The sequence below is a fragment of the Madurella fahalii genome (genome assembly GCF_045866475.1).
Source record: "Madurella fahalii IFM 68171 DNA, scaffold_2, whole genome shotgun sequence".
NCBI classification, from domain to species: Eukaryota; Fungi; Ascomycota; class Sordariomycetes; order Sordariales; genus Madurella; species Madurella fahalii.
In genome coordinates, this window is record NW_027263972.1 from 1,516,949 (window position 1) to 1,543,412 (window position 26,464).

General features: G+C 57.0%; 7 protein-coding genes and 1 non-coding gene across 8 annotated transcripts; 2 read left to right on the forward strand and 6 right to left on the reverse strand.

Moving 5' to 3' along the window:
- Positions 1-570: 570 nt before the first annotated feature.
- SPT23 (SPT3 Dosage dependent suppressor of Ty-induced promoter mutations-like protein) lies at positions 571-4,852 on the reverse strand (the record flags this gene model as incomplete). Its single annotated transcript, XM_071058612.1, has 2 exons — positions 571-732; positions 791-4,852. The coding sequence occupies 2 exons, from the start codon at positions 4,850-4,852 to the stop codon at positions 571-573; spliced, it is 4,224 nt and encodes a 1,407-aa protein (XP_070914713.1).
- A 1,397-nt stretch (positions 4,853-6,249) lies between these two features.
- MFIFM68171_03192 (Plasma membrane) lies at positions 6,250-8,159 on the reverse strand (the record flags this gene model as incomplete). Its single annotated transcript, XM_071058613.1, has 3 exons — positions 6,250-6,723; positions 6,777-7,954; positions 8,042-8,159. 3 exons carry the CDS (start codon positions 8,157-8,159, stop codon positions 6,250-6,252), a joined length of 1,770 nt encoding a protein of 589 aa, XP_070914714.1.
- Positions 8,160-8,924: 765 nt separating this feature from the next.
- MFIFM68171_t67 lies at positions 8,925-8,996 on the reverse strand. The gene has a single exon. It is a non-coding gene; the product is annotated as a tRNA-Gly (tRNA).
- Positions 8,997-9,736: 740 nt separating this feature from the next.
- MFIFM68171_03193 (Cytidine and deoxycytidylate deaminase zinc-binding region) lies at positions 9,737-11,033 on the reverse strand (the record flags this gene model as incomplete). The annotated part of the gene is made up of 2 exons (XM_071058614.1): positions 9,737-10,787; positions 10,840-11,033. 2 exons carry the CDS (start codon positions 11,031-11,033, stop codon positions 9,737-9,739), a joined length of 1,245 nt encoding a protein of 414 aa, XP_070914715.1.
- A 2,758-nt stretch (positions 11,034-13,791) lies between these two features.
- Positions 13,792-15,964, forward strand: PFK26 (6-phosphofructo-2-kinase; the record flags this gene model as incomplete). Its single annotated transcript, XM_071058615.1, has 4 exons — positions 13,792-14,051; positions 14,151-14,838; positions 14,894-15,055; positions 15,107-15,964. The coding sequence occupies 4 exons, from the start codon at positions 13,792-13,794 to the stop codon at positions 15,962-15,964; spliced, it is 1,968 nt and encodes a 655-aa protein (XP_070914716.1).
- A 1,036-nt stretch (positions 15,965-17,000) lies between these two features.
- MFIFM68171_03195 (uncharacterized protein) lies at positions 17,001-18,113 on the reverse strand (the record flags this gene model as incomplete). The annotated part of the gene is made up of 1 exon (XM_071058616.1): positions 17,001-18,113. One exon carries the CDS (start codon positions 18,111-18,113, stop codon positions 17,001-17,003), a length of 1,113 nt encoding a protein of 370 aa, XP_070914717.1.
- A 1,267-nt stretch (positions 18,114-19,380) lies between these two features.
- On the reverse strand, positions 19,381-21,200 carry MFIFM68171_03196 (Zn(2)-C6 fungal-type domain-containing protein; the record flags this gene model as incomplete). The annotated part of the gene is made up of 5 exons (XM_071058617.1): positions 19,381-19,721; positions 19,792-20,374; positions 20,442-20,576; positions 20,640-20,726; positions 20,790-21,200. The coding sequence occupies 5 exons, from the start codon at positions 21,198-21,200 to the stop codon at positions 19,381-19,383; spliced, it is 1,557 nt and encodes a 518-aa protein (XP_070914718.1).
- A 3,880-nt stretch (positions 21,201-25,080) lies between these two features.
- On the forward strand, positions 25,081-26,322 carry MFIFM68171_03197 (Alkali-sensitive linkage protein 1; the record flags this gene model as incomplete). The annotated part of the gene is made up of 1 exon (XM_071058618.1): positions 25,081-26,322. The coding sequence occupies one exon, from the start codon at positions 25,081-25,083 to the stop codon at positions 26,320-26,322; it is 1,242 nt and encodes a 413-aa protein (XP_070914719.1).
- Positions 26,323-26,464: the final 142 nt, after the last annotated feature.

Here is a 26,464-nt window from a genome sequence, read left to right on the forward strand (position 1 = left end):
CTCATGGATCTGGGGTGATTAATAGCACGCAACTGGCGGGTGTTGAGCACTGCTATATCCCCATGACGCTGTCGAGACACAGGTTATTAGAATCTACTGACAATAATCGAGCCGAGCGTTGATATCTATATCAAATCTATTTTATATATCGCCAGCAAAGACTAAGAATTGTTAAACACCGTACCTCACTGTCGCCCTGGCCCGGCAACTCCTTCCAGAACCCGTCTGTTTGTCTCCCAAGCTTAACGTAAGAATGCTGATCTCGATGGGCCGAACCATACGGTTTCCCAGCCAAAACTAGCTGTCCCGAATTAATACGAACGTCCCTGCGCCAGGATTAAGATACCCATTCCTACTCGTGATTCACGTACTCTAGCCCGAAACAACCTATGGTGAAAGGAACGTTGAGAAGTTCAGTTCGAAAGGGCGATTAAACACGAGCTGATTCTCGCGAGAAACGTGTTAAAAAATGCCTCCAACATGGTAAACAGAATACCTCGCCCGCCCCCCCCCCCCCCCCCCCCCCACTAGAGATGGAATGAAGAAAATAAATCAGCCTAGACGCTCCGGTCACCTTGCGGCGTTGACAAGCATCTGCGGAACGCCCATCACCTCATCCGGCACGGCGTGAACAGCCGGCACGGGCGCGTTGGTGGCCGATGGCGATGGCGCAAATAAGCCCCGCACGCCATGAAACGTCATGACGCACACCATTACAATAAGCAACGGAATCTAGTAAGTCGTGTTAGCAAGGAAACGTGATTCCAGGTCAGAAGTTGGCAGCCCGTACCCAAACAAAGAATAGATTCCGGTCCCACGGTTGCTTCTTCATGTTCGCTGCGTGCGCCCGCCGGAGTGTCGCCTGCTGTTCCTTGGTGATAGCATCTTTGCGGCCGATCTGCAGTAGCGCGGGTATCTCCTGGGCAGAGTCCTCCTCCGAAGTGGCGTCCCCAGATCTTTCGGCGCTCGCCGATAAGCTCTCAGATTGGTCGTACAGAGCAGCGCATTTGGCGTCCGCCTCGGCATCGGCCGCCGCCCCAGCGGCCGACGCTTGCTTGGTGTTGAGGGCTTCCTGCGGGAAGAGATCGTCGTAGGCAGGAGGAGGCGGTATGATGGATGACGGCGACGGATACCACCATCGGTTCTCCTGGTCCTTGGTCGAAGGCTGGCCATCAGCCGATTCCGGTCTGGCTCCCCCGATGTTCGGGACCATGGCGGCAAGCCGCTGGAGCACGGCAGCTTGGTAATCAGGCAATGGGGGCATATTGGGCATTTGCGGGAATTGCGGAAATTGCGGAAACTGTGGGAATTGGGGCAATTGCGGGAGCTGCGGAAATTGGGGCAAGTACTGCAGACGCGGCGTCATCAACATTTGCTGGAGCTGTTGAAGCTGAGCCGTGACCTGTTCCTTGAACGCGAGCATGGCAGTTGATGGTGAGCCAAGCGCGCCGGCGTTGAAACTGTCCGACCGCCGTGGACGGGACGGACTCCTCTCCCTGCGCGGCGTGTTGGGACTGCTCTTCCGACGCCGCATGCGAACCGCGGCGAGTTCCAGGCCTTCAGCCTCGTCGGCCATCTCCGAAAATGCGGCTTCTGAATACTCTGGACTCTCCTCCCCAGACTCCTCTTCGTCGCTGGACGCTTCGCTAACCGCTTGGGATCGAGCTTGCATCCGTAACGACTTGAAGCTGATAACGCTGCTGGCGCGGCTGTGCGAAACGCTGCCGCTCTGTGACCGTCGATGCTGCTCGAAACGGTGGATGATTCGGACGACTGTCGGGGACGTAGCGACGTCTGCGGCCGTCAGGCCTGACAATGTCCGTAGCGTAGGGTCAGCTCCGTGGGCGATCAGCAGGCGGGCGATTTCTGGGTGGCTGTTGAGGCATGCGAAGTGCAACGCCGTGTAGCCGCCCTTGTCGCGCAGGTCAGCATTCACACCGCGCGCCAGAAGCCCCGCGACGAAGCGGTGCAGACCCAGCTTGCAAGCCAAGTGCAGCATCGTCTGGCCAGTCGATCTCCTGAGGTTGAGCCGCGGCTTCCGAGCGGTATTGCTGAGGTCGATCAGTTCCAGCACACTGAGAAGCCGATTCTCAAAGCTGCCTTCCATCGAATCCATGGCACGGCTCGAGGACGCCTCTCCACCGGCCATCTCGCCGTTAGGGGAGGGATAGCAGTGTGCAGCTTCCTTGATAATGCGACGTGCGAACTCGGCGACGTCCTCATATCCTCCCGTCATCTTGTTTCCAAGGATCATGAGCGCCGTGCGCAGCAGTTGCTGTTCACTGTCATCGACATATCTGAATAACTGAGGGGCCGTGTTCTGGAATTGCACGCTGTGCTCCCTGAGGGTGACGGGGACCATGCCCGCTATATCCGACGGCGGTAGTAGGCACACTAGCGACTCGGACGACCAAAATGTCGTCGCGGGAGACTGTTTGTCGCCAAACATGACATGCATTCCATTATAGAAGCCCTGGCCCATCAAGGTGACTTCGACGCCGCCCGTAACGGGTCCCTCGCCGGGAATGACTTTGAATATCACGGGTGCCGCCGGTGCCGCCGGTGCCGGCGGCGGCACGGAGGCACTCGGCACCCCCTGGGCTAGCTGTGTCCCCGATGGCCCGCTGGTAATAGTCGATGCCACCCTGGGCCCGCCCCGGCTGGAAGCCGAGTTCGGGCGGGTCGACCCAGGCGGTCCAAACAGCGGCATGGTTAAGTTGGAGAGGCCGGATGACCTACCCAGATCAGAGAAGAGTAGGTTGCTGTTATTGTGTGACGGCGGACTGTGCCCGAATGGGCTTGTTGACGACTCAGGTGCGGCGGCGCCGGGGCCAAAGAACGACAAGTCCCCGGGGGGCGGAAAGGCTGCAGGAGTGGTCGGGGGAAACGGTGACGTTGCTGGCGTTAAGGGGCCAGCGCTGGCAGTCGAGGTGGGCAGCTGGGATCCGGACAGATGTCCCGTCTCGAGTCGTGTCATGGTCAAGTCGCTAGGGATCTTGACCGAGCCGTTGGCCCTGCGTTTCTTGGTCGGCCCGCCAGGACATGAAGAAGGCGAGGCTGGACGAGAGAAATTTCTTTGGCGCTGAGCCGCCAGCGCTGAGTGGAGCTGGTCGCCCGGCACTCCTGGGACGACCGTCGAGCCCGACGAGTTGCGCCTAATACCTTGCGGATCAAAACTGGAATCCAACCCGGGAGACGAGTCTAACGAAGCTATTGTCCCCGCATTACTTTGAGCCGGCATGTTCGGCCGTGGGCTCAGGACGGCGGCTGCTACACCCGCGGCAGCATTGGGAGGGGTGTGCGTCTTGTGATCGTCGGTGATCATAATGGATGGTGACATAGCCTGGGCGATGAGTTGTCCTTGGTGGTCAGTCATTGTGAAGATGACCTGGAATCCCATCTTCTCAGCGTGGTGTCGGCAGTAGCAGGCGATCCTCATGGGTATCTCGACATGAAAGAAGGGCCGCGAGCCAGGCTCGGTGGGACTCTGCAACTTCCAGTCCTTGACCTCGTGCGTGTTGAAGACAACCACTCGCCGTGCCTCCTCCTTAATCCACGCCCGCTCGTCTTCGGGATTCTTAACCTTCTTCCGCCCTGCTCGCTTCCGCTCCCGCGTTATGCACCCCGTGCAGATCCTGACCTCGCCACCTTCTTGCGGTTTGAGCTCTTCGTTGTCCCCGCCATCTGTTACCGGTCCGGCATAGTCCCTGCCCAGCTGCGCGGCACGCTGGGCCCTTTGCAATGCAGCAGCCTTTTGTTCCTGATTCTGCATCGCACTCGTACATACAAGAACGGCGTGTAGCTCAAGCATATCCGGCGAGGGTTCTGCGGGCGGTTTTGCCCATAGCTTAGGTTTGCTGATGGTATGTTTTGGAAGGTGAAGCTTCGTGATCTGGGGCGGAAGATGTGAAACGCGGAGCTTGATTGCAATCTGCGTTTCGACTCTGGATTTGGGGTTAATGGGCCCAACTTCTAACCTGTACGGCCCCGGGCCGTATTGACTTTGCTCGAAAGGGTTCTGTACGGGTTCATGCAAGGCGTCGGAGAAGAAGTTCCCCCCTGCAGCCAGCGGGCCCGTCGTGGGGTTGCTTATGCTTAGCATTCCAACTAGGTCTGCAGGTGTAGCTCCTGTTCCCTCGGCGGAGCCCTGGAACTCGTACTTCGGGGGAGGTGATGGGAGGGATTGCGAGGGGCGCAGGCACAGAACTGAGGGAGAATATGAGTGTGCTCCGGCCGAAGCCTCAGGCCGCATCGCCGGCCCTGACGGATTGAAAGCGAAAGACTTGTGGTCCGTTAGCACGCCGCCGCCGGCGGTCCATGACGCAAGTGCGCTTACCGGGAGACCGTCATCAAAAGAGGTTGAAGTGAACGGACTCGGACTGTCCGTAGCGCTGCGCAAATCTGGCTGCATGGAGGTGGAGGCGTTCGGAAAGTCGAACGCGTTTTGCATGATTGCAAAGTCGCCGGTGCTCGTCCCGCCGAGGAAGTCAGTCATCATCCAGTCCGTCTTCACATCCGGTCCTTCCCCCATCGACAAATCGGTACTAGTCATCTTGGTAGACGCAGTGCTTCGCGTCCTGTTTGACGGCTCCGAGTCAAACATGGACTCTTGGGAGCCGTTCATAGACCGCGAGCTATTGCTCACGAGGCCGAACGCTTCTGACGGGGAGCCATAATCATCGGGTGCGTCCGCCATGGTCTGACAGGAATCGGCGCCGGCGCTGTCCGGGCGAGTCGGCAGCGGGCTACCTTCGTCGGAATCAAAGATAAATTCAGTCGTGTGGTGGCCGGTCATCATGCCGGCATTGAATTGGAGGTCGAATTCGGATTCGAAGAAGTCTGGATCTGGCATTTTTGCTCGAGAACCGAAGGGCGGCGGCAAAACGCTAGCGGAGGGGGATTGGCGCTGAAATGGGGTCGAATCACTGAAAATCGGTCAATAACTGAGCGCATGTCGCAAAAGATGGAAAGCAAGAAAACGTCGTCGCGCCAGGAGGATGTGGCTGCTCCCCCGGCGAAGGTATGGGGAGAGAGGAGATGAATCCAATTCACGTCAAACACAAAAGTTGACCAGCGCAGGCCGCCAGCGTTCCTGGGAGCTTTGCTGGGGCCGGGGCCAAGGGTTCAGTCACATACCCACTATATGAATGCCTATGCATATAGCCGAGTCGTCAGCCTCCATGGAAGTCGCTGGCCGACTTAAACCGCAACACAGTCTGCTGCAGCAACTGCAGTACTGTAACAGTATACTGGGAGAATGTACGACGCAAACCAAGGAAAGCCCAAGTATTTGCATCTTTAGGGAACACCCGTAGCCAGCTTTGTATTGTGTGCTGCGTGCGAAGGCGGTGAGCCAACAAAGCAAGTAGAGTTTCACCGCGAATCATCGACACCACACCATTGAAAACCCCCTTGCGTGGATTCCTAGACGGCGCGATGGCCTCTTCATTCAGACTCTGATGGCATTTGTCCGTTCCGTACAATACAGATTCTCACGCAAGGGCAAAGCGACCCTGCAACCGGCGTCCCGGCTGAGCTATTCCGTCCGTCCTCTTCCTATCTCACACCACCGCTTGACTTGAGGCCCGAGATCCGCAAAGGCGCAGGGGAAGAGGACCTAGATCCGCTGGCCAGCGAACATACGTACCTTAGCTCGTCCGCTTGACAGCTGCGCCCGCCTCCTTGGCTCGTCGCTGCTGGAGACGGTTCCACCGGATGAAAAACAAACGCTCCACTATCCTTCTCGCCTCTAGAATCGAGGCCCCAAGGCTTACGCAAGACCAATGGAAATCGAGCGCACCTGGTTGTACGTACACATGAATCTCGCCATTGTTTTGAAACACGCTGTTTCCCGTTAGCTGCATACAAACGATGGGGCATAAATAGAACGTCCGAAATTAAAAGATAGGTGCTGTCCAATTGGGCTATCAAATCTCGCACAATTCTGCCGAGGGAAGAAGGGCATCCAAGCCGGCCCAAGGCCGGCGTGGCATCTACCCACTGTTATCGACAGCCGATATGACGCAACCACTTTCTCCAATCCAATTCTCCACGAGCAGGACTCGGCTAAGGATCTACGCCATTCCGAAAGTCTCGACTTCTGCGTGCGCGCGGCCCGGTGGAATCTGTAACCACCGGTACATCAGCCTTACGGCTCCGTCCTCTCCACCTCGGAGGGCCCCGGAGGCGAGCCGCCGCCGACTCCCGAGCCCTCCGACTACTTTTCGTACAAGCTTGACAAGGCCGCCATTAACGCATGAGTTCAGCCCTACCCGTTAGAAGCACCCGCCCTGGTACCCCAGCGGCAAACGATGCCTCCTCAGGGAATCCTCTCGTTCGTCCGCTGTAGGGCGTTGAAGCCTGAGCAGACGACGCCCCTCTCGTTCCCATAGTGCTGGTTGCGGCGGTTTTACGATACTCTGGTCCATCCCCTTGGCAGGACGCCTTACCGCCTGCCAACTCCAGCTCCACCCCTCGAGAGATGATATTGCCGCCTATGCTGCAAACTGATGGCCCGGATCCGGCCGGAGCAGTGAAGAGCGCATCTCTCGGATTCCTTCTCCATTCCGGTCGGGAAATGGTAATCGCGCTCCATCCCCTGGTTGTCCTGAAGGGAGGAAGGGCATACGGACCATCACTCGGTGTCAACAATGCACCTCGCGACAAAGTCCGGGGGAGATAGTACCCCAATTTCCCAAGCGGAATGCTGAGTCCGTGGACCACCTGCAAACGTTCTGGTCAGCTGCTATCACGCTCGGATTCAATGCGCGACTCACAATGCTGCAAATGGCAATGAACCACACCACTATAGTGACCTGTTCCGGCAACTTCGTGACGTCGGCCCGAGGCTGGCCATCCACATCCAGAGTGTGCAGAAACTCCAGCGTAATGTGGAGGTAGAAGATGGCCGACACTCCGACCGGGCCAAAGAACCCCACGAAAACCGCCTGCCGCAACTCCTCGATCAGCGGCACGAACCGGTGCACCGCAAGCACCCACGGCAGACGCCGGAACAGGAGGACCAAAACGCCGAGGCCGACGAGCCGCCGGATCGGCACGACCGAGTTGTGTACGAAATCTTCCCAGGGACACACCGCGCCGTACCACAGGAAGATGGAAATGTTTAGCAGCATGTCAACCGTCGGCTGCAGCGAGTCGTCCAGCGTCTCCAGCCTGAACCAGTCATCCCAGGTAAACGCGTTTCCGGCAACGAAGCACGCAAGCACGTCGTCGCTCCCAATCATACCGCACGTGCCCGCGACGAAGAGCGCCAGCGAGATGGCAAAGACGAGGAAGCTCTCGCGGTCCACCCACTTGCGCTCCTCGGCCCAGTGTAACAGCCACTTGGCCATCCACCCAACCACCGCCCCGTACACAATACTTAGCAGAACCGTGTAGCCCCAAGTCTCGCCGAACCAAAGTCCCATGGCTACACGTGTACCACCTTGCCGGCCCCCACCGTCACCGTCACCGTCACCGCCGAGGTATTTGACCAGGTACAGCGCAAAGAACAGGAACGGATAACCCAGCCCATCGTTCAGCCCGGACTCGGCGATGATCATGCGCTGCAGGGGCTCGGGCACGTTGCTCTCGGCAAACTTGCCCTTGACGATCACGGCCGAGAGGACGGGATCGGTGGGCGTCACGCACGAGCCGACGACCAGCGCGTGCAGCGGCGTCATTCCGGGTACGAGCGCCCACACGAGCAGGCTCGTGGCCGCCCACATGGCCGCCATGACGGGGCCGACCAGGAGGGCCAAGGGCTTCCATTCCCCCTGCAGGTACCGGCTCGGCAGCTGGACGCCGGCCAAGACGAGCTGCACGCCCAGCACGAGGCGCGAGAAGGCGAGCGTGATGGCCGCGACATTCTCGGCAGAGCCGAGGGCGTACTCGAGCGGGCGGATCAGGTTGGCCGCGCGCGGGGAGAAGGCGACGCCCGCGAGGAGGGAGATAACTGTGTGCGCCCGCGTTTGATTCCGCGTGTCAGCTACCGGTAGGTTTACATGAGTTGGTCTTTGAGGAGGGTCAGTGTGTGACGTACGGGCTTCGGAAAGGTAAAATCCCTCCTTGAACAAGTACGAGACCAAGCCGAATCCCGATATCCAACCCCCCAGAACGCTCAGGGCGATGTTGAAGTTTGTGGTTGCCAAGGTAGGCATCTTGGACTGTCTCCACGGTTCAGGCGTCTATTTTTTTTGGCCACTTGCTCCGTAAACAAAACCGAGGCAACGGCCGTTGGCAGATCCCTTTTATTTACCAGCGTCACGGCTCGGTCGCGAAACCGCAACAACAAAAGCCTGTGCTCTCGTATCATGGGGGTCTGAGCAACAATCGCCCCTTCGTGACGGGCTGTAAACATGGTGCACAGTTACAGCGTGGGTTCTTTGGCCGGAGAGGGTTACCGTGCAGAGATGGGCAACCGGATTGAGCAGGGATAGGATTGGGATGCAGAACAGGTTCGAGTTGTGACGAGGGCATCGGCACTGACTTGTCAGTCCGGACAGGATACAATCATTGGCACGAGGACCCAGCTGGGATAGGTTGAGGCCGATCCACAAGGACAAGGGATTGACCGCTGCAGCGTTACTCCAGTCTTTCAAGGTTTGGTGGGCTGCGGTTCGTCCTGGTCTACTGTGCAAAGAGCCGAGAGTTGCGGATGCGCTCAAAAGCTCTCGTCTGCAATGCTGCTGCTTGTGCGTGTTAACGATCTGCGGCGTCTGGACTTTTGGTGGAGGTGGGTCATAGCAAGCCGAGCAAAAGCAAGCTACCCACATTCACGTCAAGGCGCTTGCAATCAACATACCCCGCCCATTGCATACGGAGCGAAAACGCCCGTTCCTCTCCCTTTTCCGATTCGGACCCCATATCGAGTTACATAGCTGACATCCTGGTGTCTTGCGACACAAAAAAAGAAAGCAAAAATGTGCGACCTGGGGGAATCGAACCCCCCTCTGTTGCTTGGAAGGCAACAATGCTAACCACTACACCAAGGCCGCATCTTCATATGTTCATGTGGGTCAAGGATTCGGCTTATAAGCTGACAGCGTGTGCTATATCAACCAACCCACCAATTGTAGTCTTCACACAATCTATACTCACCAGCGGAAGATATCGTGTTGGAAAATGGCTGTATAATATGTAGGAATGAGTTAGCTACTGGAGCTAGGTGTGTGCTGGGGGAAAAGCTCAAGCCAGGTTCTCCTTCTGCAGCAGCCTGTCTTGCCGGCGTCATTAGACGCTGCCAATGCTTTCAGAGTGGTTGATGGTCGTATGTTGGAATAATTAGGCGGTACGTTAGGGCAAACATCAGACTTACATATATATATGTATTCCTCCATCTATCAACCAATATTAAAGTCACAAGCAATAGTCCTGCGCATAGCGGGCCAACAAGTCCTTCAATGGCGACTTTCTAGTATGCATTTGGTATTCCGTCAGCGCCATCTATCCTCTACTATCGCGTATCATCGATCATAATGAACCCGATGCCCGTTACGGTTCCCGCAAGCGCCGGGCTCATGAAGACTGCCTATCTAACGCCGGCCTCCAGTATCCCTCTGCTGGAAAAAAAAAAAAATAAAAAAAAAAAAAATATAAAAAGAATGTAGCGCCATAATGCCAATTCGACGAGAGGACTACCTAACTCCTCTGGCATCTGTTTTACAAAACCCCAAGTAAGCCCCATATGATCCCCCAAGTCTATAAGACTCTGAGCCGCGGCGAGCGCGGCGCCGAACTAGGCATGGACCGCCTTGTCCACATGCAGTGGCTTTATACAGCCGCTCGATTCCCACTCCCAGGCAATCAAGCTCCAATTCAGCTCCCGACGCCAGAACAAGCCGAGCCCGCGGCCGCCATCGGCTCCTTTAAGGGCAGGATGACCCTGGCCACGATCCTCCGCGCAGAGCCCGCCCGTCAGCGGCATACGATGACGGAAGACGACTTTGCCCATGCGCGAATGAAGGATAGCCATCGAACACATGACGCAGGGCTCGTGTGTCAGGTACATCTCGAGGCCGTGGCAGAGGTAGCCGTCGGGGTTCGGGTGCTCCAACTCAAAGACCTTCCTCTCGTCTTGGAGAATCGGGCTGTCCTGGAAGGCTTCGAACTCAAGAATGGGCGTCGGTCTGGTCTCCGTGCTCCTATTCTCTGCTCGGACGAGCTTTTGGGCGACGAAGCTGATAGCCCGCATCGCCGAATGTGCCATGGGGTTTCCGGTGCAGCCGACCTTCCCTTGCTGGCGCCAGCGAGCATCCCCTGCCAAGGCAACAATTTTCGTTTGACCCTCTTCCCTCTGGATGATGCAAGCCCCCATGGGCTCCCCATAGCCTGCAGCATGGGTTTGGTTGGCAACCTGGTGGGCGAGCGTCATCCATATCGCAGCATCGTTGGATATCTCGTCCGTATTGCGGACGATCATGGAAGGATGTGGCCCGAGAGGGTTGTTCTTTCGATATAACGCTGGCCAGAAGTGTTGGGACCACATGGCAGCCTGGATCTGAGACGCTGGGGAAACCATAGGAACGGGGACGCTGCGGAGGAATATCTCATCCTCCATGCCCTCCACTGTCGACAGCGCCGCTATGACCTCGTCGCGGTTGAGCATGCTCTCGGGCCCAACAATGATGTAAATCCAGTTCGACTTGCCCGTGTGTATCTGCCGGCTCTGCGGGGATTCGTTCATGAACTGCGCCTTGAGATGAGCGGGAAGGTCTGACGGTTTGGCGCATCTGCGTAGATGAGGGACACCCTTAATGATTTCATCGGGAAGCAGGCTGCGTAACAAACTGGGGCGTGCGTGAGCGAACGGAGCTGGGCCAGAGGTTGGGTGAAACGTACGTGATGGCCGGATTTGCGGACTTGAGTGGGGTGCGAGTGATGAGCACTCGTCCTGTTTGATAGTCGTCTCGCAATTCGAGCGTCGTCTTCAGCGGAATGAGAACGCCATGCTCGACCTCATCGTGTACAAGATCCCGGACAACGGGATCCTGCGCGTCAAGTGTGCTCTTAATGGACGTGTCATTCCCGTCCATCGTATCCGGGTACAACTTCTGGGTTGTCCGAAACTTGTTATCACGCAAGGGACGAGCCCGCAACCGTGTCGAGCACCCGACGACTCGAAATCAGCGTGCGGACGAGGTGACGGGACTGGTGGGCGAAGGTTGTTTACGCTGTGCTGGCGGCAGTACCGGCTACAATGGGTGCACGAAGGAGAGGGCCGCAGAAGGCGAAAAAAAGCTAAAACCCAGAAGGACACCAAGATGATGAAACATGGCGAGGACTAGCTGCAGCCCAAGTGCACGGGAAAGAACAAGTGCAGCCCCCCGTCAACAGGAAAGAAAGCGATGCTTGCATCTGCCTTTCAAACCGCCGTCGCGACCAAAAAGAAAAAATAAGGTAAAGGAAAAAAAAGATACAGCAGCCCCACCCTGTTCCTGGACCCTGGAAACGGGGCAGGTGCCATGCAGCCAGCCCCGCCGCCCTTCACTGAGCTACTGCACAAAGGAAGATGCAGCCCCGCCGCCACCACCTCAGCTCCATTTCGTCGCGTAGCAGTGGCGGGGCTAAATGACTTCTCCAAGACCTGCACCAAATGCGGGAGGCGGGAGTGAGTCATGGTTATTACCAACAAGCTTTTGCTCGAGCACTCTCCGGACGTCTCATATAAAGGCGCTATCTAAGACGCCCTTATCATGGCTTTTGGAGCGACATGATTTTGTCTCCGCAGACGGACCGTGCCTATGTCTGAGCAAAGGTAAGGCACCTTTTCAGGGATGCATGCTGCTGTTTCTGCATCCTGAATCTTTCCTCGCTTTCCCGCCTCTACCATAGAGTTCAGACCACAGCATGTTTTCTGCGGCTAGCACCCGCCGCTTTAAGTTCCATGGCTCTCTCTAACAATCGCAAATAACGACCCCTTAGACGCCTGGCTCATTCTCCCATCGCTTTCCCGGGTTTGGTGCCTCCGATGTGGGCTCCGGCTAGCCCCTCACCTTAGCTTGGTGGGGCTTGGTGGGGCCCCGGCGGAGCTCTCCATTTCTCTGCAGGAGACAGACGTCGGCGATCCCACAGATCGTTTGCCGAAAGAGCGCGACCCAGCCTGTCGGTCTTGGCAAGCGACGCTACCGCAGCGGTTCAGTGTGTGGGGGTCGTATTTCCCCTCGTGCGCAAAAGGCCGTCGGGGGTCACAGCAGCCTCCTCCCGGACAACTTTGCGCCAGCCTGTCATCTTGCATTCAGTGCAGGATGACTTTGGGGGGTTTACTCCCAAACTTAATCACTTGCATGCGCCTCGCGCTGACGGAGCTCCGAGCGCGGAGCTGCTTTTCCCCAGACTTGAAGTGATGGGAAAGCCAAGTCGGCGCTTCTCTGTAAAAAGTAACGATCCGCATCTTCATCAATCTGGCAAAGTCCATTCCATGGACCGGAGTGTTATAGCAATACCTCGCGGCATCGGCAGCAAATGAAATATCTGGGGCTGTAATTCCCTTGTACAGTGTTGGTATTTCCAACCCCAGGGCAAGATGGTGCCGTCCATAGCCTCAGGCCTGTTAGCTCTTCCAAGATTGGCGTTTCGGACCGGAAGGCGGACCTTTGTCCTGCGGCTCGCCAAAGGTAGACAAGGCTCAGAGGGAAAGTTGAAATACCGGTAGTGGTCGACCCCAGTCGCGTAGTCTCTTTGCATCCCTTTTTTTCTTTTTTTTCTGTCAACCAGACGCATCATCGTCATCGTCATCATCGTGATCTTGGACACCGACCGATATTTCCCCACGAGTACATAGTAGATCTCGTCAACGCCTACGTCAACGATCCAAGGGCCCATCAGGACCACCATTGTGGGGTTCGACGTCCAGTTACACAACGGCCGCCGAGTGGCCAAGTGATCAAGGGACCGAGTACCGGAATACGGGATCGCTGGGTGACGGACGAGACGTGCGTCTTGGACCTGTTGCAGGAAAATCCGACTCAAGACACCGGATCCTTCCAGCGTCACGCCGCTGTCCCATCTACGGACGGGCCAGTCATCATTCCGCCAGCTCTTGGCATCGACAGCCTCGAAAATGTTGGGTAGATTTCAGACCAGGACAGCAGGCCAGTTTGCCTGTTGAATCACCCCACAACGAACCCAGTTACGTCACCTAGTTTCGCGCCGAACCCCCGTGCCCAGCAGCGCCGGCTGCCCTTTGGCTCCATAACCAAGCCTCTTACATCGCCTCGCGCAATAGCGCACATAATATTTTGTGCAATCCCAAAACCTTCTCGAGCGGACACAGAAGGCGGTTTCTGGCAGGTGTGTGGCATTCTTCAAATTTCAGTTGCGGATTCCTTGGACAGCCGAGTCGCTAGTGGCTCTAAGATCAAAGTTCGAGTTTGAGTTTGGACCGCGCACTCGGTGCATTCAATGTGCTTGGGCCCGAAGGTCCCGGATGCATTTGGCTCGCAATTTTATGGTCGGCGTCTTTCCTCCGATCGGCTCATTGGCTGATACCAAACAGCTGGAACCCGCTCCAAGAGACCCATAAAGACCCCTGCGCTGACTGCAGGCGCCCCATTGACTTGGCTTGGGACTTTTTGAATCACCAAATCTCCCACTTCCCATGTCACAACATCTGTCTGTCCTACCACCCGACAGACTCAGTCTTCAATACAAAGGTCTTGATTTTCTTTGTCATATCCCCCTATATCTTCCCCTCGAGAACTTCACCCACGTAATACCGACACCACGGCTGACTTCGAATCCTACCCCAAAGCCCTGGGCGCGCCGCAGTCACAGTCGCTGCGGAAGCTGGCCATGAGCCATCTCATCGGGTCATCAGCAACAGCACCTCCGTCGCCAAAGCTCCGTTCCAACGGAGAATACCACCACGATGATGCAAGATCGCGCATCCACAGCGGCCTTCTGCCGCCTCCCGGCGCACCATACTGGACAAGCGCCCTGAAGTCTCTGAAGGACTTTGGCCCTCTGTCGCGATCCGACAAGGACTCATTTCCCCACTATGACTCCCCCTACTCGCGCAGTATATCATCTACAGCGCCTGGCTCACCTCGAATGTGAGTTGCACCGTCTCCGTTCTATTCCGCTCCCCTCCTCCACAAGGGGCTCGTTGCAGCATCCACCTCTCGTACAAAACGATTAACAAATCTGCACAGTCCGCCCGTGAGACAGAATTCCGGCAGCCACACTCCGAGAATCCGCCCGCATGCGACGACTCTCAATATCCCAGGAATGACGCGCTCAAGAGCCTCTCCCGATGGCCGCATCCCGGACAGAGACGTCGCCGCGAAACTGGTCATCATCATGGTCGGCCTGCCGGCCAGGGGAAAGTCATACATCACCAAGAAAATCCAGCGGTATCTGTCCTGGCAACAGCACAATACCAAGATCTTCAATGTGGGCAACCGTAGGCGCATTGCCGCCGGTGTGGCCAACCCGCCCAATGCGTCTCCGACTTCGGCGACCGACAAGGGTGACGTGCCCACCCAGGCCGCTGCCATACTCTTGAATGGCTCGAAGCCGCCCGCAATCGTGGTCGAAGAAGAGCCAACGAAGCTAGACCTTAACAAGCCCGCGAGTGGCTCGAAGCCTGGCGAGAAGATTGACCAGTCGGCCTCGTTCTTCGATCCGAAGAACGAAACCGCGTCCAAGCTCCGCGAACAGGTTGCCATCGACACGCTTGATGAATTGCTGGCGTATCTTCTCCATCAGGGCGGTGCCGTCGGCATTCTGGATGCCACCAACAGCACTATTCATCGGCGACAGCTCCTAGTGGACCACATTAAGGCAAGGGAGCCAAAGCTGGGCATTCTCTTCATTGAGAGCATCTGCCATGATCAGAACGTAAGTCACATTTTCCTAGTTCGTATGCTGGCTTCTCAGCTGACCGTACTCGCAGCTCTTGGAAGCGAATATGCGCTTGAAGCTCTCTGGACCGGACTACCGAGATAAGGATCCAGTTCAGTCGCTAGAGGATTTCAAGCAGCGAGTCAAAGCATACGAGAGCGCCTATGAGCCGCTAGGCGAGTATGAGGAGGACCATGACTTGCAATACATTCAAGTTCGTAATCCCATAAGTTCCCGATCCGGGGCACGCGTTAACAGCATGCAGATGATCGATGTGGGCCGGAAGATTATCCAGCACCGTCTAAGAGGCTTCCTGAGCGGCGGTATTGCCTCGTACCTCACCACGTTCAATCTCTCGCCGAGACAGATCTGGATTACCCGCCACGGCCAAAGTGTGGATAACCAGCTGCATAAGCTGGGCGGCAACTCGGAGCTGACTGAGGTGGGCCATTGCTACGGCCAAGCCCTCTACAATTTCATCACGTACAAACGGCAGGAATGGCTGGTTGAGCAGAAGAACAAGATCGCGCGGTCATCCTTCCCGCCGCAGCCTGGCGACAACACGCCGCCGTACCCGGAGCTTAACCAGGAGCTCGACGACAAAAACTTTTGCGTCTGGACGTCGATGCTCAAGCGCAGTGTGGAGACGGCCGAGTATTTTGAGGCAGATGAAGACTACGATGTCAAGGCCTGGGAGATGCTGAACGAGCTGAATGCCGGCGCATTCGAGGGTATGACGTATGACGAGATCGCCCAGAAGTACCCCGAGGAGTACCAGAAGCGGACAAAGGACAAGCTCCAGTACATCTACCCCGGTGTCGGAGGCGAAGGCTACCTCCAGGTCATCAGCCGTCTCCGCGACATGGTACGCGAGATGGAACGCATCACAGACCACGTCCTGATCATCGGGCACCGGTCAGTCTGCCGAGTGCTGATGGCTTACTTTATGGACCTCACGAGAGACGATATTGCGGATCTCGACATGCCGCTCGGCATGCTCTATGCTATCGAACCAAAGCCATACGGGATCGAATTCCATGCTTACCGGTACGACAGCGAGAAGCAGTGGTTTGAGGAGTTGCCCAACTATAAGCCTCAGAAGACGGTGGACAGGAACTCGTAATGTTGCCACGAAGCCTACCCTCACGTGTACGACTACGCAATTGTGGACTTAATGGGGGTTACAGGATTCAACACACGTCGGCGTCGGCGGCCACGGCGACGGTTAACACGGGACTAACCTCTACTCATTTCTTTATACGATATAAATATACGGGACGGCTTGCCAGGGGTAACAAGTGGGAACGGAAGAGGATGGATGACATACACGTACATGGACCAGAGGACTGCATTTACGTTTTTGGGAGGGAGTTTGGGTTTCGGGAAGTACTGTGCATTTATTTGCCTGTGAGCTGCAGCGACTGGGTTTCCAACTCTGCCTCTTGGAAGACGGCGGTTTCGGTTGGGTTTTGGCCGGTGGCGTACGCAAGGGTAGGAGTAAAGATTTGGGAATGGGTCGGAGCGGTCCTGCATGACACTGTTACTAGATGATCGTCCTCTCGATAGAGATTCCACAGATTCACATACCTAGGTCGGTAGGCCATGACCTAGATAGATCTATCAGTACCGGAAGCACTGAGTCCCGCCGCTTGCGAGAATAATACTAGATGAATAATTCGCTCCAGGTTGTTGCTGCGTTGTGGCGACTTTGTATCAGCGGATTACCAAGCCCGAGTACAGAGATGACACTATTACTATGCATCGGTGGTCGAAGGGCTGCACTCTGTATGTACTGTATGTACGGAATCACCTAATGTTAAGCAGAGAACCCTAGAATGGAATGTCATGCCTTTGCTGACATCTGCCATGGTGCAGATTCAGTTTGCGAATCCCCAATTGGATTACAGGTACGAGGTGAATCTGCAAGTAGGGATTTGGCACGTTACTTCGCAGCTGCGGATGATGATCTCAATTCTGTGACTAGAAGCAGATGTTGGTATTATCCCTGATCAACCTTTCGAACTACAACAAACTAAGAGACAAACAGCAGAAACTATCTATATAGCCAAGGACAAAACACAAAAATGCAAGACACCAAAATTCCCTCTTTCCCTCGTTACTAACGGCCTCCAACCCCTTACATCTAGACACCCGAATCTTCAGGAACCCCCTGACGCCGCCCCTGCCATAATCGCAATCTGCTGCGCCCGCCGCCGGTCCACCTCCCTCTTGAGCATCAACAGGCAGGTCGTGACAACCATGACTAGCGCCATCTCCCGGTCGCCTTTGCCTTCCCCGCCGTCGCCGCCGCCCTCGCGGTCTCCAAACAAGCCCAGGTCCACCACCAGCCGGCCGCCGTTCCCCGCGCTGCTCCCGCTGCTGCCCGCCGTCCGGTACTCGGGTCCGCGGATGAACTCGGCCACCACCGTCCGCACCTGCTCATCATGGCTGCCACCACCACCACCACCGCCGCCGCCGCCGGCGTGCCGGGAAGAGGAGCTGCCGGGGCGGGGCTGGTTCCGCGCCGTGGCGATGCGGACGACGCGCTCCAGCACCAGCAGGCTGGATACTTCGCTGCTGCTGCTACCGCTGCTACCGGGCTTGTCGGAGGCGGGGCTGACGGGGGAGCGCGCGCGCGCGTGCCGTTCCTTGCGCGACGCGTACCGCCACTGGAACGTCCCCAGGCGGGTGCGGAAGGTGACGGCGCGGGTGAGCAGGCCCAGGGAGCAGACGGTGAATTCGTCCCAGGGCTCGGGCGCGGCCGGGTCGGCGGACTGCGGGGTCTCCTTGTTGCCCTTGGGCGGGAAGAGGAGGGTCTGGACGGCGGAGGGGGAGAGCGGCGGGTTGGCGGGGTGGAAGAGGCGGATCTGCGGGGGCCGGTTGGGCCCAAAGCGGTAGGTGGTTGTGCTGAGCGGGACCGAGTCGGAGGAGGAGACGAGGTAGCAGCTGCCGGAGCAGCGCTCGGGGCGGAGGGAGAGGAATTTCGGGGTGTGCGACGCGGCGGAGGAGCTGCTCTCCTCCGGTTGGAGGGTGAAGATGGGGATGGGGTCCGGGCGGAGTGGTAGGGGTAGGGAGAGCCACGGTTTCCCTGTTGTCTCGATTTGGAGGTGGACGGTTGGGTGGAAGGATGGCGCCCCGGTTGCTTCGTCGTACGGGGGTGGTTCGCTGAGGATGGAAGGGGAGACACTATCGAGGCGGGAGAGCTCGACGTCTTGTGGATGCGGGGTATACCGCGGCGAGGGGGTAGACCGGTGGGCGAGAATGGTTGCCATGACGAATGCAGAAGATGGTCTGGTGTCTCTCTTCTTGGGTTGGCTTGATTCTACTGCTGGACTTTGCGATATGATGGAGCCCGTTGCTAGCGGGCTACAGATGGCCTATATATCTTGTAGCTGTACAAAGCGATGCTGCACTGCCCAGTTGGCGATCATGAGGCGTGCCCAATCTCGAATCGCCGGCCAATAAGCTGGCAATGCGACGGATACGGCACCCCATGTCTGGGGCCGGCCAAGCCCCGCGGCTGGCAACTGGTTTCTCGCTAAAAAGGCTTGGCTTCGAGAAGTCGAAGCCCCACAACTCTTCGATGCGAGATACGAAGACCCACCAAGGAGCCCGCGGGGCCCCGCTTGCTCTGCGTGGTCCGCCTGGTCCACCGTCAAGTGGCCCACTCTGCTGTCAACGATGGGGCAGTGCAACAATGATTAAGGTAGGCTTCCCGCGGGGCATTCCATAGCTTACGGAGTATGCTGGTCAAGGGAAAGGACACGACTTGTAATCGGGAAGAATCAAATGCCCGCGAAACTGTGGGGTTTAATGACAAAGTCTTGGGATGTTTGTTCCGGAAGATATCTTGTCTAGATCACTCCAATGGCGTGACGAGCTAAGAGCTGTTGAGCCTGTGCCCAGACGTAGCAAGCAAAAGAAAGACTGCTTGGCAGATCTGCACGTAGACGCAGACAGGGCATCGTAAACACTCACAAGAACCAAATTAGGCCGCTCCGCAACAAGCTCAAAGCGTTAGGAGAGGCTGCAAGTAGAATCCCTTATCAACCGAATCCCCCTCTTCTCCCGATTAAAAACGAAGCAAAAGTGTCCCACCCAAGACCGCAGTAACCAAGCTACCTTCCGAGAATGTCCTTCAACGGTCACTCGGTTACATACCCGCCAAGTCCTCCCCCTCTCTTCACCTCCTCCCGCAGCGTCTCCAACTTCGGGGGCTCCATTTCCCCAGTCGATCCACCACCTCTAGAGATCTTTCAAGAGCCAAGGTTCCCAAGTCGGTTGTCAGAGACAGCATGCGCCAGTCTCGGCCGTTTTATTTCCGCGGCGCTCGTTCAGGCCGCGGGGACGCCCTAATATAGTCTTGGCCGAGCCAGGGCTGGTCCCCAACCCAACCGCGATCCTATATTGAAGTTCCCCGTTAAAGGCACGGGAGAAAGATGGAACCAAAGGGAATGAATACGGCGTTAAGCTGGCCTGGCATGCCTTGACCATGACCATCAGGTCGACACCCAGGGGGAGACTTCTATCTACTACCACTCAGAAGGTTCCCCCAAAGAACCTCCTGTCCCGGTCCAGCTGTGCTTCCACCCAGAGCGGCCACTGATTATAAGGCAGATGCTGCTCGTCGACAATCCGGTTAAGATGCCTCAACCACTTGGTGATGCCCTGGTTGGCGTCACCCTCATTCCGCCGCCGTTCAGGCATCTTAGTGGCGGCCTTCATCTCGGTCTCGGTGATGATGGCCATGATCTGTTTGAGCGCGATCCAATGGGTCGCCAGAAGGATAGCCGCCTGGTTGTTGGGGTCAACCAGACACTGGAACTTGTCGTGCGGCAGCATCATCCACCAGCCGTAGTGCTCCGTCAGAGCACGGTAGGCTGCAAGGTGGGCGGTCAGTTACGGACACGCTGAACGGGGAAGCACCCAAAAAGTAACACGAAAACTCACCCTCCCAAGAGCTCACATACATCCTCCTCGCCATCTCCCCAATCAACTCCCAATACCGCCTCTCGACCTCGCCCCCTTCCGCCTCGACGACCCCCTCCAACCGCTCAATCGCCGCCACCGCCGCGTCCACCCACTCCTTCCTCACGAGCGGCAGCTTCTCCATGTGCGGCTGCAGCTTCGCGTTCTGCGCGTCGTTCTCCATGAACTCGCCAAACAGAATCCTCTCCCCCTTGATGTACATCTGGATGGTCACGATCATGATCCCCCGGATGAAGGTCATGTACTCGGCCATGCCGTCGGGGAGGAGCACGGACTGGTAGGTCAGCGCGAAGCACGTGGCGATGATGGCGTTGCCCTCCTCGAAGGTGCTGCCGCCGCTGCCGCTGCTGCTTTCGTCGCAGTAGGAGGACAACGACGACGACGACGACAACAACTTCTGCTGCTTAGCGGCGTCGGACAGCGCGCGCTTGATGGCCTTGATGGCTTTGAGCCGGTGGGCCATGGCCGGCTCGAGGAGGGACGGGTCCGTCGGGAGGAGCTCCGAGGCCGCGTAACCTAATATGGCGTGCATCAAGTAGTCGTACTGCACCAGGTGGGGGTTAGTGAGGGTGGCGAGGGGGATATAGTAGGGGGTTCGGGGAAAGACGTGCCTTTTGCGAGAGACAGGGGATCTCGTGCGTCCACATGTCTTCGGAGCCGATGGGGTGGTGAGGATAGCATTTGAAGAGGAAGTGCTGGAAGAAGCGCATGTCTTGGAGGGTGAAGAGGGGGATTTGGTGTTGCGGCTGCCGGGGTTTTGTCAGTGGGGCGTTCTTACGGACGCTCGCGTTTGGGGACCGGGTACTCACCTGGTGGACAATGGCCGGCAGGGCGGGATACTCGCACTTGAGCCCCGTCTTGATGCAATGCCCGCAGGCAGGCCTCGTCTCCTGACACTAGGGTTTATTAGAAGCCGGTCTCCACGGTGATGGCCCCACGTCCAGCTCGACTTGACTCACCTTGATCCGCCGTCTCTTACAGTTAAAGCACCCACGCCTGCTCTTGGTGTGGCCCCGCCTCTCTAGCCGCTGTCTTTGCGGCCCCGAGCCTGTGTTAGTCGCACTCGACCCCCCACTCGCAGCACGAGCAGCTACTGCTGCTGCTGACGGTGGCGATGACGGCAGCTGCAGTTGCGGCAGCGCCAACGTCTGAACTGGCGCATCCGGCTGGGCTGACGGCAGCGGAGGTGTCGAGATGGATGCCGAGCTTTCCTCTGCTAGGTAGTCCATGTCTTGCTGGTCTTGTAAGTAGGTCGAGTAGTCAAAGTCGGCAGCGTCGTTGGCGTCTAAGGTGAGGAGCGGGGGGGTTGAGTCGGAGGAGTGCGCGTAGCCCACCACAAAGGGGGTGTCCGTGTTGGGGAAAGCCTGCATTTCGCGATTGATTTGATTGCTACTGCTATTGTGTCAGTCTCTCGATGGTTTCCCATTCTGCTGACTTGTCGTCGTATCAAAGTTTTTGAGTCAGGGGAGGCTCCGGCATTTACATGGGATTCTTGGGGATACCAATTTCATGCGGGGCCGCGTGTTGATCCAAATGAGAGCGCCAAGCAAGCCGCGCCCCCTGCGGTGGATCATCTACTGGTAAACGGGGCGATGCTGTCGCTGTCAGCCCAATTCGACGGATTCGTTAACCCACAAGGCTAATACCAGGAAGCTTCTCCCGGGGAAGAAACACGCAGGGCAATGACGTCTGCAATTATCTTCTGATGGCGCGCGGCATTGGCCGGCTCGACTCAGCCCAGTTTAGACTGCGGCAACACGTTAACAGGTTATGGTAACCAACTAATGCCCATGCCCGTTTCCGGACCATCGGCGGGACTTCGGCACACACCCGTGGCCTGCGCCATCCGGAGCTATTCCCCTTAGCGAGGACGTGGGGTGCAACGGTCGGGTCATATTTCCCTCCGTCGCAGTCGTGGAGGAAGTCAACCTTTAAGCCTTGCAACCTACCTAACCAAACACATCAAGGCCATCGCCGGAGCATCCGCTGGCTTGGGTCCGTATATTAGCCTGTTCGAGACTCCTAATCGCCGGCCCATGTTGCCCGTTCGACCAGTGCCGGCAGCTGTTGATGTACAGTACATTAGTGTAGTGTAGCTTAGCCATCCCTCCGGGACTGGCCATCTGAGAATGAGGTGGCAGTGGCCTGCGAGCACTTGCCCTCATGTTACCATACATCCATGTCGCCCGAAAAGAGGGCTGCGAATCGCGTCATTCAGGGTTGCTCTTCACAGGGCAACGCATTTTCCAACGACTAATCCTGGACGGGTCTTAATCAGGGTTCTGGACTGTTTTCCAATTAGCGGTGCCGTATCTTTGCGTCCTATATCAGAAATAGTCTGAAGAGACTTCCACAGCAGTGCAAATAACCTGCCACCTGCACCACAGCTTAAATTCTGTGTAGTTCAGCTTCTCCGCCTCGATGCAGCCGGCCACCAAGTTGCGTAGCACAGCATCGCGCAAGCTGCGACGGTTGGACAAGGTAGCCCGCTGTGCCAGGCGCACCCCAAGTCTTGAATCCACATCAATTCCGGGGAGACGCAATCGATGTGCAGTGGCACAGCCACAAAGATCCGCAAATTACCGTTTCACAGAGTTAAACTTGGAATAAGGCATAACGGACTCCTTCCTTGTCATCACCACGCGGTGAATGACGGAACGAGTGACGAATCACTTCGTGTGTACCCATGGATATGTAGCACTGTAAGGGCTCTGGCATTACGACACGAGAAAGACAATGGAGACCCGTGAGACGGCATAATTCCCATCCATGGTATCGACTGCCATCAGCTCAGGGCTCATCAGCCTAACTCACATTTTCCCGTCTCCTTGGTCCACGTGGTCCCACCAAGCTCAAGAATGGCCCAAAAACGGCCAAGCCACCTCCAAAGTTCGCTCCGGGAGAGCCTGTTTGTGGTCAATCTTGGCGGTGGGCCCCAATTGTATTTGATATCTGAAGCTGCGACTGAGAGATGAGGAAAAAATCAGTCTTTTTGAATGGTAGTTGACCGTCCCCGAAGAGTGTAGTCCGACGTGTCCTTGTTATCAGAAACCCTAACACATTTTCGATAAGGTTAATAGCGAAAACGGTGACGACGATGGAGGAAACAACATGAGAAAAAGGAAAATCGGTAAGTGATGGATAAATAATGGAGCTACAGCTCTCGGAGACACACGCCTACAGTTTGAAAAGTCAGGCTGTTTGTTGTTCATGACTCGCACAATGGCTAAGGACTCTAAAAACTTTATTAAGGCGCTCGCCTACATCTACGGAAAATGCGTAAATGGCGGCAATGGACCTTGTCCTGACAGGCGTCACCCTAGTAGCCAGTGCTGAGCAATGAATTGGGCACCTAAAGCGACAAACAAGGCGATTGGGTCAAGTTCATTGACAACAAAGGTGGAAATGAGAGAAAAGAAAGAAAAAAGACTTCTTTTTCGACCCGTTCTCGACTTCGAGATCTGCATCGCTAACTGAATTTAGCCTGCAAAAGAAACAAGCATTTTTTATTTCCCGGCTGCCAGACAGGGGCGCACCTGTCTCTGTGATCCACGGCAGCGGTAGCAATCTCGGTTGCGGCCCGCCACGAGCTGTCAATAGCGATTGGCTCCACGTAGTCGATCGAGAGTGCTGGGGAAGAATTCAGATGCGGGGCTCTGTGAATCTTTTGAAGAGAAAACCGTGAAGCTGCATTGCTTGTGTAGCTGCTCATTCTGGTAGCCGTCGCGCGCGGCTGCTGGAGCAGTGAGGGGGCTTGCGTGTGGCTCCCCGATGGTGCGTTTCAGAAGCATCAGATGGCAAGCTCGAGGTGAGACGAGCGTGGAGAAAACTGCCCGCTCGGTCAGAGCCGCGGGGGGTAGGCCGGAGCTCCGGCCGCGAAACCTCGCCAAGAATGTGACATGAGGGCTGGCTTTGCGTCGGCGCTGTACATTACGTGTACAATAAGAAAAAATTAGCACGAAGAGGGATTTTTTTTTTGGGAATTCGACTTGGATTTCCCCTGGAAAAGTGCCGTGTTCCTGCAGCTGTGAGCCCTGTTTTTCTCTCGAGGGCAAAAGCTGCGAGGATTCCGTACCTGCATGTAGGCTCGCTTGCGATTGGTCAGACGCTGTCATGGTGGAGTTGGTGTTGTCGCAAGCCCACCGCGTTGGTCCGACCCCTCAATCAATGTCGCCGGGTAGCCCCACCTGGCAGGGTCAAGCGGCAAGCTCGCCGCTATCGTCAGACGATCCGTTTGGATCCTCCTCACGCTTAGGCCTGGCTGGCTTTGTTGACAGCCGGGTTTGGGTCTCCAATAGTGTACATAGACCGGTGCCAAGTTCGAGGGCGGGATGGAATGAGCTGGCTGAACAGCTTGTCCTTGCATCGTCCGAGCCCATCACCCTGGGAGGCTTGTGCTCAGCTCACTGACGAGCGAGGGTGAGGGAGGGTGGGCCGGTTCCTGGCCGCGGGCTTCCTCGGCCACGAGCACTGGTTGGGCTCCATTGCCGGATTTCCCCAGGGCGAGAGAGAGGCACGACCTGGGAGTCAATTACGTGCGAAGACCGAGGAGGTGGCAGACCGCATTCGCCGCGCCGCAATGTTGTGGCAGTCGACAATCTCAGAAATAAGTGAGGTCCGGGCTTCGTTTTGTGGCCCAGCCGCACGCTCATTCGTTGGCGAGAACGCCGTGCCTTGCACCGCATCCCGCCCAGCCCAGATCCTGAAGCCGCCGTCAGGTAGAGTGCCTGCCACCCCTGTCGATCATCCTTCCCAGGGGCCCAGGCTGCTTCCAATCTTTTCTCCCAGGAACGTGGTCTCGACCCGAGCATCCCGTCCCGCCTTTGCACTAATACCCGTCTCCTCCTCCTCCTCCTCCTTCCCCCCACCTTCACTTCTGCCCACCTACGGTCCTGGGCCTTTCCGTTCCTTTCCTATCTTCGTCAGTCGCACAGTCGACCTTTGGGCGTTCTGGTCACGCTTGTTATCGTTGTCCATCTCAGTCTCAAGTTCGCATCACTCCTTCTGCGTCTTTGACAGACAGCGACACATCGACCGTCACCCCAACGTCGACTACCTTCACCTTCATTCCCAGTGTAGCCGGTACGCCTTTACCTTCCTTTTCACGACTTGTCGTGCTGGCATACCTTTCGCACCGTTGCACTCTTTAAGTCCACCGCGGCGACCCGACGACGGACCAGTTATCAACTGTGAACATCAACGATACACTCACCACTTCAACCGCGTCATCGACCTAGAGACGCCAGCGGAATGTATTCCAAGATACTTGCCGCTCTGGCTGCCGCCAGCCTCGTCGGCCAGGCCATTGCGGCCGCCCCCCATCAGCGTGGCCATCAGTATTTACACGAGAAGCGGGCTCTTGTCACCGAAGTCGTGACAGTCACCGACTGGGTTACTGTGACCGTGACTGAGGGCGAGGCTAATGCCAACCCGACGGTGTTTTATACCCATTCTCGTAGGCCCAAGAAGCGCCCTAGCTCTTCAAGCACCAGTAGCTCGGCGCCTGCTCCCCCGCCCCCGCCACCGGTAGTTCCAACCACCATCATCACTCAAGTCAGGTCGACCAGTACCGCTCCCGCCTCTGACCCGGTCACTCCGCCGGCACACAGCCCTCCTCCAGTTATCCATACTTCGGCCACGCCCTCTCACTCTCAGGCTCCTCCCCCTCCTCCCCCTCCTCCCCCGCCTCCGCCCCCGCCCCCGCCCCCGCCTCCGGCTTCCTCCCTCGCTCCTACTCCGGGAGGCGGCGGAAACGGTGGAGGCAATGGAGGCAATGGGGGCAGCGGAGGGGGTCCCCAGCGGGGTCTCTCGTATAACCACCCCGAATTGCTTAGGCGCTTCGTCAACTCCGGCACCAAGGCAACGTGGACTTACAATTGGGGCCAATACGATGATTCGGGTCTTGATCTCGAGTTCTGCCCAATGCTTTGGGGGCTCAAGCTAGACTTCCCCCAGACTTGGGCCGCCAATGCTCAAAGGGCCATCGACGCTGGGTCTAGGTGTCTCTTCAGCTTCAATGAGCCGGATCTCGGCGCTCAAGCCAACATGTCGCCCCAGCTAGCGGCCGCCAAGCACATTGAACACATGAACCCGTTCGCGGGGAAGGCCCTGATCGGCGCTCCGTCCATCACCAACAGCGGCGACCCGAATCAGGGCATTGGTTGGTTGAAGCAGTGGTTCGATGCCTGCGGTGGCCAGTGCGCGGTTGACTTTGTCAACATCCACATCTACGGCGTCGACCCCAAGACATTCCTTGATCATCTCACCAACGTCCACAACACGTTCCAGAAGCCCGTCTGGATCACCGAGTTTGCCTTCGGCGGCTCCGAGGAAGAGATCAACTCGCAGCTCGCGACCGTGATGAGAGCGATTGAGAACGATCCCGCGTATTCCTTCGTCGAGCGCTATTCGTACTTCATGGTGGAGCAGGGGATGATGGTCAAGGGCGATGTCCTCAGCACTTACGGCAACACCTTTGCCTATGGCGCCTAAGATGGGGTTCCGAGTTACGAGGAGAGCGAGGCTTCGATTCGTGGTGATGATTGAGATTTTATACCGGATTTTCGGCACTCCGTTCTGGCAAATATTCCCAACGTCCTGGTTATATTTGCCTTGGGCGGACATGCTTGGCCAT